Below are 17,440 nucleotides of genomic sequence, written 5' to 3'. Positions count from 1 at the left end.
TGGAAATACTACTTTTTACATTGGTAAGCCTGTTCTTTGGAATTCTTGGGATTCTCTTTCATAAGCCTGATTTATAATCTTTTACAATATGTTTATAAATCAGGCTTATTGTTAGAATCTGATACAGTAAGTTATAATTATAAAATATAATTTAAGCTGACTCATTTCTTGATTTAATATTTGCAGAAAGGTCTGGAAAGGCTAGAGTCTATTCAAACATGTGCTGAGTGCCTACTATGTGCCAGGCATTGCTCTAGGCACTGAGGAGACAGCAGTGAACTAAACAGGCAAAAAAAAAAAAATACCAGGACTTACGGAGCTTACATTAGAAGAGAGAAAGAAAGATAATAAATAAATAAATAAAATATAAAATACACCAGAGAGCAATAAATACCATGAAAAAATTATGGCAAGGAATATAGATAGAAAGCGCTCAGGACTAGGAGCTGAGATTTTAATAGGGTAGTTAGAGAAGTCATCATTGAAAAGGTGACACTTGAACCAAAGGAGGTGAGGAGTGATCCATGTGCACATCCGGAAGAGTGTTTCAGTCAGAGGGAAGGGCAAGTTGCAAAGGCCAGAGACAGGAGAATCCCTGGCAGGTCTGAGGAACTGTACGGAGGTTATTGACACTAGAACTGGACAGTCCAATATGGGAGACACTTGCCACATGGGGGTTCCAGGGGGCTATTTACCGAGCCCCTGAAATGTTCCTAGTTCAAATTGCATAATTATTTTAGACTGAGGAATTGTGTTAACGGCCCTAGTTCCTCCCTGCTCTTGGTAACCATTCCCTTTGCAAGGAGACTTTATAGCTCGTCCTAGGAAGAGGTGGAGACTTTTTCTGCTCCTTGACTCTGACTTTGCCAGGTTAGAAATATGCTAGAACTCAGCCTAAACCACTGCCCCTCAGGCTCAAGAACTAAATAAACACTTATTATCTTAAGCTACTGAGTCTTGGGGTGGTTTATTTGATGACCATTCTGAGAGGCTGCCTTCCTTTTCTTGGATACCACTGATTTTCTGATTTGATCTTTGGAAACTATTACATGGCTATAAAAGATTAAGTGTTAGTATTTGGAACATTATTTCTCCTGGGTTAAGTTCCAAGTATTTGATTTAACTTCTCTAAGAGCTGCAGAATGGCTTGTTTTCTAATGTAGTGGATATGGGACCAGAACTGGGATAATCTTGTGCGTTCTATGAACTTAAAAAGCAGAACACCGGTGGTGTTGGACTAATTCAATTTCTGATTTGAAGAAACTACACTGACTTCAGTGGAAGATCACCTCAGCCACAACTACTGAAGGAACCCTGACTCTGCTCAGGTTTGGCAGTCTGATCCCTCTGCTTGAGGCTGAGCAGAATAAGAAATTGGGAGGAATGATCTGTGGAGTTTTAAGTAGAAAAATTTTGATGTCGAGATCTTTGAATTTAAACCTATAGGGTAAGGTTATTTAAACTTTGGATTTTAATTTATCCTCAGCAATTTGATAATGGGAGGTGTATTTTAAAATCTGAAGTATTACTCTACTGATAATTTGATTTGTATAATCTCTGGTCAGCTATATTAAAATGGTTTTCATTAGAGAAAGGAAAAGACTCAGAAATGAGTATTTGACCTGGGGACCACCAGGCTTAGAGGTTAATCTCATGTACTGTTCTGATCTATTCTACAGATTTTAATGGGGCAAAACTAAACTGGTGAAACATTAGAAGCTTTCCTATAAAAAACACAAGGATGCTAGCTAGCATTGGACTAGAGACCTTAGGCATTGAAATTCAATAAGAAAAAATAAATGAGTTATACAAAACTATCATTTGAGACAATATGTTTATAGTTTATGAAATCCTAGAAAATCATCTTTAAAAAATAACTATTAGAACTATCTTGAGGTGGTGTTTCACAAATGTATACATGTATCAAATCTCATTAAATTATATATTTAATATATGAGCATTTAACTTATGTAGATCTTTCAGTTAAAAACCATTAGAACTGGTAAGAGAGATCAGTGAAATGACTGGATTAAAAATGAACATGAAATAAATCAATAGCTCTGGAAAAAATTCTATTCACAACAGCAACTGAACTGTCTTGAGATAAACATAAAAGCAGCATGTAAGAACTACATGAAAAAACCTGTGAAATTTCATTAAAGGGCAAAAAAGAAGACCTGAATAAATGAGTTCTACTATGTTCATATAGGAGAGATTCAGGGTTAAGAAAAGTTAATTCTATCCAAATTAATCTGTATATTCAACATGATCCCAATTAGAATCCCAAGGTTTTCCTCTTTCACGGATATTAAAAGTGCATGTTTCTTTCTGCCTCTTTTCCATATGTGGGCATCCTTGCCCTGTAGTTATTCCAGATGAATTGCAGAGCCAGCCATTTAACTCCAGTGGGCCTGATCTTTAGTGAATCCACTTCCCTCTTTACAAGCTGACCTAAATAGGACTAGACAAACCTAGTCCCAAGCATTCTTGGGTACAGTATATCTGTAACTTGATCTAGCCAGTCTTAAGAAAGAAATCTTTAAAGTTGGAGGGAATATCTGTCTGGATCAAAACTGACTGGGGAGGGATTGAGTCAGAATCTCCTCTTTTGATCTCCTATGTAATGAAGAAAGCAGTCCCCCACCACCCACATCATGCCGATAAAACTGCTTGTCTCAGTGGAAAAGCCACTTATTTCCAATGCACGTGCACCTTCAAAAAGTGTAAGAAAGACGGTCAACACTGCTTGTGACCAAGCTTGTGACCAAGTAGATACATCATAACATTACTTGGACCCTGTAAAAAGACCACTATACGATCAAGATTTGACCATTTTTTGCTGCAGTATTAGTAGGGGAAAAATCCGTAGATATTTATTCATCAGAGACAGAATTTATAAGAAGCTAGAAAACCTGGTCCAAAACTTTAAATTATAATGATAAATATTTCGGTTTGGCTAGGATTAGGGCATTGTTCGAGTTTTCCATACATTTTATCTTAGTATTTTAAACTTCACTAGATTAAAGAAAAGTAAAAATAATATGCTTTTTGTAATATTTTAAATAGTAGAAAGATCCATAAAGAAAGATGAACAACACCTCCCTCCATCCCTAATGCCACCCTTTTTAGGGTCCAAACCAATGACAAAAGTTTAGTGTGTGTCTTTCCACTTCCTTCTCTGCATTCACACCAACATGTATAAAGACACACAGATCACGAAGAATAGTTTAAATTTGTGCTGTGTGTGTTTGCCATTTCCTTTTTTTCACTTAACACATTATGGGTATCTCTGCAAGTTCTTATACATATAGATCTAAGTCATTATTTTTAATAATAGCATAATATTCTAAAAGTAGTAGCCCTTTTCCTATTGATGGACATTCAGCCTATTTCCATTTGTTTTCTTGTTTTAATCACTACAGCCAATGTTGCAATAAATGGTACTGTGCGTATAAATGTATACCGGTGCATTTATTTTTGTGGGATAAAATGGTAGGGATCACAAAGGATATGTGATGTGCACTATTAATTTTAACACTTTCCCAAAAGCTTGTCACAATTTAGGCTTCTGCCCCTTCCCCATATCCTTGCCTGCCCTGGATATTACCAATCTTTAAAATTTTTGCCAAACTGCAGATAAAAAATGGTATCTTTAACTGTTCTTCCTTTTGATCCCTTCCAATCTACTCTCACTCTGCAGTGATATTTTAGAAAAACAAGTCTTATCATGTCACCTCTCTGCTCAAAACACCTCATTTATTTCCCATAATTCTTAGAATAGTGGCCAACATTTTTAACATAACCAGAAAAACTCCTTGTGGTCTAATTGTATGCCTCTCTGGTGGGCTTTTCGCCCAACGGTTTCCTCCTGATAGTTCTCAACTCTACTGAGAAATCAAGATGACATATTAGTTTGTTTACCAGTACAAGCCTCATCGGGAGATACGCCTTTTAAAATGTGGCTAAATTATGCCTGAAAGGAATAATTATTTCTAGTTTATTTGCCTTGATGTAAATGCTTTTCCAGTTGCCTTGGCAGATAATTTAGAGTTAACAGGAAGTGTAGGACTTGTCAAAAAAAAAAAAAACAAAACAAAAAAAAGAAAAAAAAAACATTTTAGGGCGACACCTTGGCTCCCAAGGAATAAGCCAAAAGTCTGATCATATACATACGGTGTTTTTTTTTTTTTTGCTTCTCTTGTTTTTAAGTTGGTCTTTTAAAGTAGAAGTTGCCTTTAATGTGCTGGTTTGCAGAACAGGAAATCTGATTTTCAGTGTGATAACACATTCTTTGACATTAACCAGTACAGTTGGATTTTTAATGACACTTTCATCTTCAAAGTCCTTCACCAACATGGTGGATTAATTATTCATTTTTTGGTTGTGTGTTAAAAAGACAAGTCTTCAAAGCCATCATCATTTCCCCTTGGAACTGGGGCTCTCCACCTTTCAAATGTTGCTTTCTTACCCCCAAGGGAGAAAATTAATTACATCTTTTTTTTAAGACAAAAAGAATACAATAGAAATATACTCTTCACACTACGGAAAGATGATGTCCTTATATCCTGGGTGGGATTAGAAGTGGTCTGGAAGCAGTGTTTAAACTGTGTTTACAGTAAGCACTGTGAGAAATTACTCTGGCTGAAAGTGTTTGTTACTGCTCAGTCTTTGATGTGCTCTTAAAAAGTAGCACAAATACATCACGCGCCCTGCATTCAACATAATAATATGCAGATCCTTATATTCGTTGCTTAAGTATACTTTTTTTCCTGTTCCTTTCAAAAACTGTCTACTTGGGTTTTAAAAAGGTTTGGTTTTGGAGAAGAAAACCCTCAAGCCTTCCCTAGGGTCTTCCTTGACACATTTTATAACCACAAGGGAGCAGTCTTCCCTTTGATGAGGTCTTCTCTCCACCTCCCCAGAAATGAAAGAGCAAGTGTAAGTTTGCAAACAGTCTAAAAGCTCTTTCCATTAGCCTGGACGCCGGAAACCACAAAGGGCAGTCAAGTCTTGATTTTCAAGGAGAAAGCCTCTGATAAACTTTCGCTCAGCCGCCAGGAGATCTGCTGGTTCCTGGGAGGAGCTCTTCTGAAACCTTTAAGATTCTTATGCTCTTGAAGACCGAGAGCTGTGGATTATAGTAATTGAAAAGGTTTGGTGGTTTTGGAAGTTTACTCTGTTTTTGGTGTGCTCTCACGTTTCCAGGCTAGGGCACCGAGCAGAGAAACCCCTTTTGTTATCTTTTGAAATAAGAATATCAGAAGGGAAGACAGGTTTGAACTGTGGATTGGGGTTGGGGGTCCTAAATCTTTGCCTATCATCTCCGCCTAGATCTTTATAAAGAGATCGAAGAGAGCAATGAAGTTAGGAAATCATGCAACGTTTCCTTGAAGCCTGTTCTGGAACCTAGCTTCCGGGCTCAGAAACTTCTCCAAAAACAGACCAGCTGCGTCGGGCAGTCTGAATGGACCAGCATCTTTGCTTTGAAGATTTTCAGTCTCATCTGCTGAGAGAGCCATCTCTGGAAAGATCTGTTTGCTTTTTGGCAAGTGATGGAGAAACGTAAACAGGCCGGACTACTGACCTTGCCGTACCACCTGCGCCCAGTGCCCCTGGCCGTGCCGGGGTCCCTGCCCCGCCTCCCTCTGCGGGACCCGTTCAGGATCTCCTTGCGCCTGGACACCGCGTGCTGGGAGAGGGCGCCCGATGGCTGCGCTCCAAGACGGCCCTACCTGCCTCTGTCTCTGGACGGTGCCTTCGAGCCCGCCTTTCTCCGCAAGCGCAACGAGCGCGAGCGGCAACGGGTGCGCTGCGTTAACGAGGGGTACGCGCGCCTCCGAGAGCACCTGCCCCGAGAGTTGGCCACCAAGCGCCTCAGCAAAGTGGAGACGCTCCGCGCCGCCATCGGCTACATCAAGCATCTCCAGGAGCTGCTGGAGCGCCACGCGCGGGGGCAGGAGGGCGCCAGTCCGCCGTGCAGGGCCGAATGCAACAGCGACGGCGAGTCCAAGGCCTCGTCGGCGCCCTCGCCCAGCAGCGAGCCCGAGGAGGCGACCAGCTAGTGAGCGCCCGGCCCGGCCCGGCCCGCCCCTCGCTGCGCCGCGCGCCTTTTCGGTCGGGTCTAAGGTTCTCTCCGGAGGTGGTTTACATTTATAATCTGGTTTTTTTTTCCTGCAGAACTAAATCTTGAGAAAAAGAAATGAGTGCCTTAGAGGGGAAAAAAAGATTTTGACATTCTGGTTGTTTCCACCTCCCACCTCACCCCCCTTACTGGTTATGTGCCTGTGACTTAAAGGCGCTTATTAAAGAGAAACTTCCTGTACTTCTCAAATACAAACTGTACCAGATTCTGAACGCCTCAAAGGGTGAAAACAACAGGAATTTGCCACAGTCAGCGGGGTGGGTAAATTAAGGACGTAAATACTAAAATAAATACAACCTTAAACAAAGAAGAATTACCCAAACTAAATAAACGACAGCCCTTAAAATGAGAGGAACGTTTTCCTGCATCCTTCCTTTGGGAATTGAGGAATTTGATAGACACCGTGCTTTGGATGAAGGTAACTCCAAGCTGACACTTGAGAACACATTTGCCAGAGCGCGTTGCTGGACCAGCCTGTGTTGCTGAGTGTGGGAATCGCAGTGCTAAAGAAGACAGTTCATATTTGAAAGATCCTTGTTTATCAAAAAGTGGTCATTTGGAAACTTCATAGCATTTGGCAGATAATAACATGTTAGTGTCAGTGAACTTTTTTGGAAGAAAACTCAAGATTTGTACGAAAACTTATTCTTCTGAGTTCTGTCCATTGTTTTTTTCATTTTTCTTTTCTTTGCATACCCCCTTGTTCTCACTTCATGTAACATTTTGTTTAATGTGACCTTAAAAAAGAAAAAACAAAAAGGAAATGCTTGGATGGTCGAATGGGAGGGATTGAGGTTGGTACATTCTCAAACTTTTATCACCTTGAGGCCTTCCAGGTATACTGAACTTATCTAATGACTTTGGTAGTTTGTTTTTTTTTTAAAATACTTAATTCTGATCATTTTTTTTCCCTGAGAAACAATTATAAATTCAGTAGGTAAGTCAAATGCTTGTTGACATGTGAAGATAAGCTTCCTCTCTCTAAAGTTGTTTCCTAATGTGCTGAATTTCCCTTTCCACGGAGAGGCTTTGGTATGGGGTGAGAGGGTGTGGGGGTGCTGGGAAAAGGACAAGGAGAGAAAAGTTACAATGGTGAGAGCCGGTTCCAGGTATTATTTCACTTAACCCCTACACTGAGGTAGGTTTTATTACTCCCCTTCTACAGATGTGTCAACCCAGGGAAGCTAATGAACATTTTTGATGTGCCAGAAATTTTGTTGTGTGCTTTACATATTTTGTCCTATTTAATTCTCATTAATCTGTGAGGAATTATACATATTTTGTGGCTAAAAACAAAATACAGAGACTCAGAAAGGTCCCTTGCCCAGGTTAGTGTTGCTAGGATTAGCTGAGCTGAAGTCCAGTCCTAAGTCAGCCTGACCCCAAAGCCCAGGCTGCTTTCTCCCTGACCATGCTCTCCCTTGCTCTGTCATTTGCTAGCTAGGTGACAGCAAATGCTACTTAAACTCTCTGCAACTCAGGTTCCTTGCTCTCGTCCATACTATTTCACAGAAGTGTAGTTGAAAGGCCTGGGTAATCTGCAAGATACAATCTGATGATTGTTTGTAGTGTTACTGTTTGGAAAAAGTACTGTTAAAATGTATTAACTGCCAATATTTATAATGATGAATACACTGGGGTTCTTTTGTTTCTGGATGCTCAGTTAAATGCTGCGCAATGAACGATTCACCACCAAACTACTTTTTCTTAAGAAGCAGGCGGAGCCTTGTGGTTTGAATAAGCAAGATGTAACAGCTATTTTCTCTTACTCATTAGGTAGTTACATCCTCACAAAACTCCATTTTGTTCTCCAAGCAGGTTGTTATTCCAAATGGGGGTTTCAGTGAAGCAAGTATAAGTGACATATGTTTACTAATTAGGAAAAAAAAATGGGGAAACACATTACCTTCCTGGCTGAGTTGGAGGAGAGGCTAAATGACCAAATTGTTAATTGGGGAATCTTGAGAGACTTTTTTTCAGGGGTCTTCAATAGGTGGTAGTAACACTCTCCATTCCTTTATTCTGCTCCAGCCAAAGGGCAGTAAACTTGACATTCTCTTTTCTGAAGCAGGAATAATAAGAATAAAAGAATATATTTTGTTTAGTCTATACAGACTATGTGGTTTCTTTTTAAAGCAGGAGAAAATGACCTTTTCTTCATTTACTTCTTTGAAATATGTGTATAAAATGTGTGAATAAATATAATGTACTCTGCTGACATGGGTAGTTTATAAAGAGAGGACAAAGGCATTTTTAAAAGAGAACTTTATTCTGGATAAAGTGCCTTGAGAGACTTTTAATGTGGTTTTGTTTAAAGCTCTATTGAGAATAAGGCAATGATTTTAAGAAATTTTTTGGAAAAAAATCAATAAAATCCCATCCCAATCATGTAATTTTTTTTTTTTAGAGAAAAAAAATCAAGCAGTTTTCCTGGAACTTTCCTGATGGTTTACAGGAGGAGCCCCATTCCAGGAAAGAGAACTTTTAAAATATTCAGGCTTCCCTTTTCCTGTGATTGAACACTTAATTAACCATAGAACAATCTGACTTAGAGAGGGACAAAATTAACTACCAAGAAGTTATGTAGAAGCAACGAAATGAGGAGAGTTTTATGGAAATAATGAATTCATTAACGGAGAAAGATTTACATGTCCTTCAAGATCTCTCCTGGTTTTTTGGACACTCAGCTCAGACATATCCATTGATTACACTGTATTGCTTTTAGAATATTCTTTGTGGTTCATGACAATGATTAATAACTCTGACACCCTACCTATACCCTGAGGGTATAAAGAAGGAGCTGTGGGAGAGTGTGCCCTACAGCTTGACCTGTCATCTACCTGGTGACCTTGGGTAAGTCCCTAACTTCAGTGACCTCAGTTCCCTAACCTAGGACATGTGACGATTAGATTGCATGATCTTTTAGGCCTTCCAGCTAGAAAATGTCATTCTTCTCACATGTGCAAAGTCCTCAACTAGAGGAAACAAATGTTGGTAAGGTCTGCCCACTTCCTGCCACACAGCGCAGCAGTGGCTCAATGCGTCTGTATCATTTTTTCCCACTAGAAAGGTCCAGTCCCAGAGTTGCAGCTTACTCTTTTTGAATCCTAGTTGCTATTACAATGCTTAATTTTTAAGAAAGGCAAGGTTCATAATTTTTTGAAGAATCTTAGTCTGAAGGGAAAATGGACCCATTTCACCTCAGTATGAGGACAAAAGGTGTGTTATAGCTGGGGTTCAAAATAAAAAATACTAGGAGGATATAGAGAAAAGAGGGACTTGTTCTAGCGTTAAGTGAGGAGGAGAGTAGGAGGAAAGGCTCTAGGGGATGCAGCATTGGGCAGGTAAAACTGGAATGGTCTGGCCACTTGAAGCAGCAGACCAACAGGGTATTGCAATCATTAAGAAAGAGGAAGTAAGGACTTCAACTAAGGCAGTGCCAGTGGGAATGGGAAGGAAGTAATGGACTGGGAGATGGTGTGGGAGTAGCACTGATATGTTCTGGACACTAGAGGATGGGGTTGGGGATAAGGAAGAGGGAGAAGTTAGAGACAACTCTAGTGAGTTCCCATCAACTGAAATCTGGAAGCAGAGAGAGAAGCTGATTCACCGGGTACAAGTCTTTCTGGAGATGCTTGCTTTAAAAATAGCAACAGGCTACTCCTGTCCATAAGCATTTGAAATGCTGACGGCACAGTCCGGAGGGAAGCCAAGGACAGCTGTAGATTGAGAGGCAGACACATGTAAGTAGTAGAGGCAGTAGGTGAGATCTCCCAGAGAATACTGATGACAACAAGAGAAGAGAGCTGGGGCAGGCCTACACTGAAGGAGTGGCAGAAGAAATGTCTTTGAAGAGGACTGAGAAGTTGGAAGAACCAGACTGGTGAGAAAGCACGGCAATTAAATGCAGATATCATTTTATAGAGAAGGGAGTGGTTAACAGCATTATGTGAATCAGAGATGTCAGCAGGGAGTTTAAGTGCGCTAAGGATCCATTGGATTTAACCATTAAAAGACCACTAGAGAGCTTTATAAGAGCATAAAAGGGATGAGATGAGAAAGCAGAGGATGAAGACTGCCCTTTCAAGATGCCTCACAGTGAATAGAGGAGAGATGGGATGATATAAAGGGACACCAGACTTAGAAGATGGGATATCAAAGGCAGTGCTGAGCCCGAGGTCTCATAGGTGAAGCAGCTCTAGTGGATGACAAGGCCTCAAGGAGTGTGAAGTCAAGTGGAGGTAAAGATCCTAGGAATTGGAGAGATTAAAGAACTGGGAGGGCAGCAGGTTGGAAGGTAACCAACTAAGACTGAGGTGGGTGTTTATGTCACTGAAAAAGATAGAGCAGGGTCTGCCATTTGCAGACAATGGCAATGAAAATGAAAAGAGGGTTGTATGAAAAGTACAACTGTGTTGGTTTAACAGTGTTCCTTAGATACCATCTGGTTTCAGAAGCATTCAGTTAACAGTTCTTAATGACTTGGGCAAAAAGTTGCACTAAGTCCTCTGTGATGACACAAAAATTTAAATGACATTCATATTTATTTCATATTTTATAGTTTCATGACTGTAAATAGCTCTCGAAGTTTGCCAGTGTTTATTATATGAGGTAATGATAATATACACAACACCCCTTGCCCAAGAGTCTGGCAGCAAATAACCTATTAAGCATCTATTTATTAATATCCTTTATTAAATACATCCATTTATTAATATCCTTTTTTCCCCTTGTGGTTTCTGGGGCTAAAAAAAAAATACTCTTCTCATATAGAATAGTTTTAACAGAGCAACCAGGATAAAGTAGATTTGCAGTAGGTTAAGAGCTGGAAAGAAAGAAGAAAACAGCATTTTATTTTCTTCCCTTTGTGGAATTTTTTCTAGAGACAGGAAGAGGAATAAAACAACCTAGGGAAATAGAACAAGGTTTGGAGGCGAGTAGAATTGAGATGCCCTTCCGTTATCTGGATCTGGAGAGATGGGGTCTGTTCCTCTGGCCTAACCATTTTTGACCTGCGGGTAACATAACGTTAACTCAGGACACTTGAACGTTAACTCCCATCCTCCTAACTCCAGGTGTTATTAAGCCTTAAGTGAATTTGAGAGCAAGATCTCATCAGGCTGCGGAAAGCATTTCACAGGATGAGTCAGCACTACCCAGATATAGCCAAGCCAACCGAGGGTCAGATGGTGTATTTCAAAAGGTTTCTGAGCTGTTTCTGTCTAGACAAAGGTTTTCTTCAAGCTCCCAAAGTTATCATTGTTTTCTCCCCAAATGGACAACAATCCTACCCTTTGCCCTGGGAATGACACTTCTGATGGAAATGTGGATAAGCAGAATCTTTTCTGCAGAGTGATCACTGAAAAGGCAGACTCTACCCCTTCTCGGCCCTCCTCTATCAGCCATCACCAGCCCTTTCATCTCCACGTCGGTGGACAGGCTGCTGGGAGAGGGCAGAGAGCCTAGAGTTACTTTATATTTTCCTTATTGGTCCATGAAACAACAGAACTATCCCCAGCTCTTTGATTATCATGGCTGAGTTGTGTATGTGTTCTACGCGCAGGCCCTCTCGGTGGTGAGATCGGTTTTTAATCCTTTCGTAGCTATTTAGCTGCATCCTTTGGTGAAAACGTGTCAGCGTCCTTTTCATGTTGGGTTACTCGCTGTCATTAATCATGGCTTAAATGAAACCGCAGATGTGGCAGAAGGAAGTGTGTCCAGACGATGAAACTCTCCAAACTGGTTTTTGCCTGTAGAGCAAACCTTGAGGGGACCACTCCTAAGACATTTCTCATTTCCCTAAGTGGAAACATCCCTGAAGAAGGAATCTTATCTTGGAGTCACAGGACAAGAAGGGGCCTTGGGAAATGACCTGGTTCAACCCCAGGGGTTTTAGTGAAATGAAGGATTAAACCATGCAGGGCAGAAGCATATCTTCTCATTTTAAAAGACCTCTAATGACAGAAATTCTCCACCGGCAGACATTTCCTGAGGGCCTATCAGCAGCAGGCTAGCCCTTATATGTATTATTCTCATCTGATCTTCACAAATATCCTATGAAGTATGTATTACATATCACTTCCTTTTTTTTTCACTTTCTTTTTTTTTTCCTTTTTCAAATGGAGGTACTGGGAATTGAACCAAGTACCTCGAGCATGCTCAGTATGCACTCTACCAATTACACTATACCTCCATCCCCTATATCACATCCATTTTAAAGATGAGGAACTGAAGCTTAGAGAGGTTAAGTAATGTATCATACAGGCAAGGGAGAAGTCAGAAAGGTTCTAAACACAGAAGCTTCTGTTGTTGCGGAGTTTGGAGAGTGCCACCCTGTCAGCACATGGATGCTCACCAACCTGGAAGCTCTCTGAACCCCTTTCGGGTTTTTATGGAGGTGTCATTACATAGCCCTAATTGATTAAAAAATTGGTCATCGGTGACTGAAGTCAATTTCCAGCCCCTCTCCTTTCCCTGGAGGTCCAGGGGTGGGGCTGAAAGTTCCAACCCTCTAATCACTGGTTGGCTCCCCTGGCAACAAGGGACCCCTCCTTAGGGGCTTTCCAAAAATCACCTCACTAATATAAACTCTGATGTGGCTGAAAGAGGCTTGTTATGAATAATGAGGCACCTTTATCGCTCTCATCACTTAGGAAATTCCAAGCATTTAGGAGCTCTGTGCCAGAAGCCAGGGGTGAAGACCAAATTTATACCTGTTATTATAAATCACAATACCACACAAGGACACTATCCTGCACAGCCACCAAATCAAGAAACCAACTGCTGGCCAATTTACAGATTCTATGCAAGTTTCACCAACTGTCCCAGCAATGTCAGTTTTTCCTTTTCGGCCCAGGATCCTATCCAGGAATATACATTACCTTTAGTTGTTGTGTCTTTTCACACTCCTTCAGTCTGGAACACTTTGTCAGCCTTTCCCTGTCTTTCATTTCCTTGACAGTTTTAAGTGTACAGGCCTTGACACTGTACGATGACTGTCAACCTGAGTCCTTTTGGTGTTTGCGCATGACCAGACTCAGGCCATGCGTTCTCGACAGGAACATCTCAGAGATGGTGCTGTGTTCCTCTCTACCTCACACCAGGAGATGCAAGTTGTCCCACCACTGGCCATGTTAACCTTGATCAGTTATGCTGGTGTTGCCAGGTTTCTCTACCTTAAATTCACCATTTTAGCTTCTGTGATTGATTAGTATCTGAAGGAGAGTGAGGTATTCTGATATTATGCCAATATCCTTTTCTTCATCAAACTTCAACCAACTTGCCTCCATATTCATTGACAGCTCTCACCTGCAACAGTCACCTCCACAGTGGTTGCCAAATATGGATTCTCTATTTCCCTTGGTCCTTCCATATTTATTAATTGGCATTCTCCCATAAGGAAGAGCTTTCCCTTCCTCAATTCATTATTCACTTATTTTTATTAGTATGGACTCATTCAGTAGTTTGTAACCTATCAATATCATTTTTGATATTGTTCCTAAGTGCTCAGATTGTCTCCAACTTGATTGGGGGTGAGGAAGTCCCTTCAAGCTGGTTCCTTTTACATGTCCCACCCCCATCATTCATTGAGCATTTTATTATTTTTCTGGCACAAGATGTTCTTTCTCTCTCGCACACACATCCTTGTGATTTATCAAGAATGATCTCAGTAAACCCCGTGAGACTTTTGTGTAATTGTACATTTTTCTGCAGAGAATCTAGCCTAGCTTTTACCAGATTCTCAAAGAAGGTCCCCGCCCTCTGAAAGTTTAAGGACCATGACTAACACTTCAAGAAATGCCTAGCGATTCTTTCAGATTTGCCACTTTTCAGGTTCCTTATTACTGGGTACCTTGGAGGGGCTTTAGCCTTCTTACTATCTCTATTACTTCCGTCCTAAAACAATTTCCAGCTTATAGGAAATGCTCAATAAATGCTAGCTATTAAGATTATTATGGAGGATTCCCATGCTCTAGTGCTAGATCCTTCAGAGTCTGAGCCTGGAAAACTTTCATTTTCTCTGAGATCTAATGATCCATTTAAAGTCTCTCTTCTGCACTCCTGCAGTGCATCTTCAAGTTGCCTCTTCAATGGCCTGCAGCATCTTAATTCAAAGTGTCTAATTCCAAACTCATGACCCTTTCAAAATCAGTTTTCCTTAGCACTTCTGTTTAGCCATCCTTTCCATGCCCCAGGTGCAAAAGTGTGGATTCAGTTGACTCCCCTCTTTCCACGTCCCTCCATCATCTTATCACTGTGCCAGCCAGGAATCTTACGGTCTTAAGAAAATTCAAATCAAAATGACCTAAGCACAAAGATGTAATTCCCCCCCGCCTCACGTAACTGGGAAGTCCAAGGGTATCCTTTTGGGCACAGATAAGTCCAGTTCAAATCTTAACATCACAGGGACTTCTGCTTTTTCTACCCTTCAGCTCTCCTTCCCTTTATGTGAGTTCCATTTCTCAGACAAGTTTGCTTATGTGGCAAGATGGCTGTCAACAGGCCCAGGCCTACATATTATCTTCTTATCAACACCAGAGGAAGAAGGCACCTTGCTCTTGGGAAACAGAAAAGCTCCCAGGATTAGCTTTTATTCTAACTGGACCATGTGCTAATTCCTCAACCAGTTCCTGGGGCTGGAGGCTTGGGGTGGAGGCAGTGATGCTGAGTATCCAGGTCTGAGTGGAGTCAGTCCACCCAAACCACACAAAAGAGAATGGAGATGGGATGGTTCTCCAAGAAACATGGATACTACTGCCAGAAAAAGAGGATTTACACAGGGCAGACTATCAGCTAATGCAAAGTCTGAGAAATGGCAGCTAAGGATCTGAACAGATAAGTGATGTAAGCACTGAAATGAAGAGAGTGAAGTATTTTAGCAATATCCAAGATTTAGAATTGACAAGACTTGGATGAAGGTGAGAGAGGAGGAAATAAAAAAAGACACTAATTTCTAGCTTAGGGGATTGGCCAGTAGTAGTGTCTTCCCTGAGAGTGGGAACAGATTTTTAAAGAAGGAAGAATAATATACTGAATTTACATGTTGATTCTGAGATGTTTATGGGAACTTTAGGTGGGGCTGTCCAATAGATGTGGGTTGGTCAGGTGAACGTGGGGTCATCAGCCATGGGTGATAAGCCATGGGAGTGGGTGACAATGAGTCATGAAGGATGTACACAGTGAGAAGAGGGCCAGGATGTGGCCCAATTAAAATGTTTTCAGGAAGTGTTCTGAGAATGATTAATAGTATCAAATACTACAGAAGGCAAATAAAAACTAAAATTGGTCCACCTAATTAGCAACTACAAGGTAACTGGTGATGCTGGTGAGGAGTTTCCTTCGAGTGGTAAGGACTCAGCCGGGATTAAGAATCAAGGATGGGATGGGAGCTGAGGAAGCAGAGGCTTAGGCTACAGACACCTCTCTGAAGTAGGGTGACTATGCACAAAGATGGGCTAGGATTCAATGTCTTTTCCCTATAACATATATTCTTCAAGGGGTCTTCTTCCCCCAGGAACTTGGGCAAGTGTCTTGGTGCCTGATTATACACAGGTTTTCTCCCATTCTGGGAAAGAAACACATAGCAACGGAGGTGAGGCAAATCCAGAAGTCATTCTCAAGCTAACACTCTAAAGTGGGGTAAATGATTATAGGTTCCTGGGGTCCCTGGAGATGCTCAGTGTTTTGAGGGCTACCTGTCATTTACTGATTTGTGGACTAGGACACAAGGCAAAAGGAGAAACCTGTTTTACACACATTCATCAAGCAGAGTAAAGTCTTTACAGTTCTTCACAGAATCCTTAATGGTGGTCAAGATCTCCGATCTGCCTCAGTAAGGTCAAACAAGATGACTAGTCCCGTTTAAAAGAAATTTCTGTGAGTATTCCAAATGAAAAGTTCTAGACTGGTCTTGGCTGGTTCTTGGACTGAACAGAAAAAAGCAGCACAAGATGGCTAAATGAGGCAGTGTGACATCAAGAAAACAGCATTAAACTTGGGCATCAAAGCACTTGGTTCTCTATGCCTGGCTTAGTCCTTGGGCAATCTGCCAGACCTTTGAGGCTATATTCTAAATTGTAATGAGGCGATAATACCTATCTTGCCAACCTCATTAAATTTCAGTGAACAACTCACAGAATCCTCCCTCCCTCCCTCATTTACTAAGGACTAAAACCATATGTAAAAATGTTGGATAAAATGCAAAGCAAGAATGGTGATTTTTAATGTATTAAGCACCTACTACATGCTTGGCATTTCATTCTTTACTTTATATCTATCAGCAAAGTACAAGTTCAGTCACCACTCAATTCTCTGTGGTATGTCCCCCTTATAATATCTTTTCCTTGGATCACTGGTGTTTCAGGTATCAGTTTTAAAGCAAAAGCTTTTAAAGATCAGAATCTACTGTAACAACTTGGTATACTCCAAGGTGCTTAACTAATAATTAACAGCATCTTCATACTCAGCTGATCCAGACAGACACAAATCATATTGTCTGGACAACATGAAAATTCCATATATTCAAGCAATGGAGCAGATGCAAAAATAATAGGTAGGAAATAAGGACAGAACAAATTGTGTGAGTTGTGTATTGGAATATCAGGTACAGAGACTTGTGAATGTTTCAGCAATACAGATGATGCTTACAAGTGATTTTCAGAAATAGGAGAAAGAAACTAATGAAGATGAGGGAAAAAGGCATCTTAAGCAGAAAAAAAAATAGGAAAAGCTAAAAAAATGTTATCTTGTGGTTAAATTTTCAAAGGTTATATGAAGATCAAAATTGGGAGCATCTTAAGATCTGCAAGATTTTATTCAATATTTAAGTCTTCAGTTCCTTGTTTCCTCCAGGAAATATTCACAAAATTAGAAAATTAGTGAGTATTTTTTATTTTGTTTGTCTCATGAATTGGTTTCCCCAACCATACGCTGATGACAGGAATGATACAGCCCATCATCAAGGTGTGAATGTCAGTGCTTTTAAAAATATTAATGATAAACCTACTGACTGTAGAAGCCTGAAAAACGGACCAAGATGTGCACAGTACTAAGACTCATTTTCAGGCCTGGAAGAACCAGACAGTGTCTTATCAAAGGGCCTTCCAGCTGTGTCCATGTGCACAGGCATGGGGTACTTTTACTCACAGGAGTAGAAACAGCTGCTTACTTTAGCTTCACTTGAACATTCATTTTTAAGTGGCTTTTTGCCTCAAATGGAAAAATAACATCTTTAGAAGAAAGAAAACAATGTTTGTATTATTCTTTTTGAACTCAAAATATTACCACTACCTTCTATGG

General features: G+C 40.6%; 1 protein-coding gene across 1 annotated transcript; it reads left to right on the top strand.

The window, feature by feature from the left end:
* Positions 1-5,478: 5,478 nt before the first annotated feature.
* Positions 5,479-8,530, top strand: ASCL4 (achaete-scute family bHLH transcription factor 4). Its single transcript, XM_031683140.2, has one exon. The coding sequence runs from the start codon at positions 5,553-5,555 to the stop codon at positions 6,060-6,062; it is 510 nt and encodes a 169-aa protein (XP_031539000.1). The 5' UTR covers positions 5,479-5,552; the 3' UTR covers positions 6,063-8,530.
* The last annotated feature ends 8,910 nt before the right edge of the window (positions 8,531-17,440 follow it).

The sequence above is a fragment of the Vicugna pacos genome, chromosome 12 (assembly GCF_048564905.1).
Source record: "Vicugna pacos chromosome 12, VicPac4, whole genome shotgun sequence".
Lineage (NCBI taxonomy): Eukaryota > Metazoa > Chordata > Mammalia > Artiodactyla > Camelidae > Vicugna > Vicugna pacos.
The sequence above is the reverse complement of the archived record's forward strand: the minus strand, read 5'-3'. Positions and strand labels throughout refer to the sequence as shown.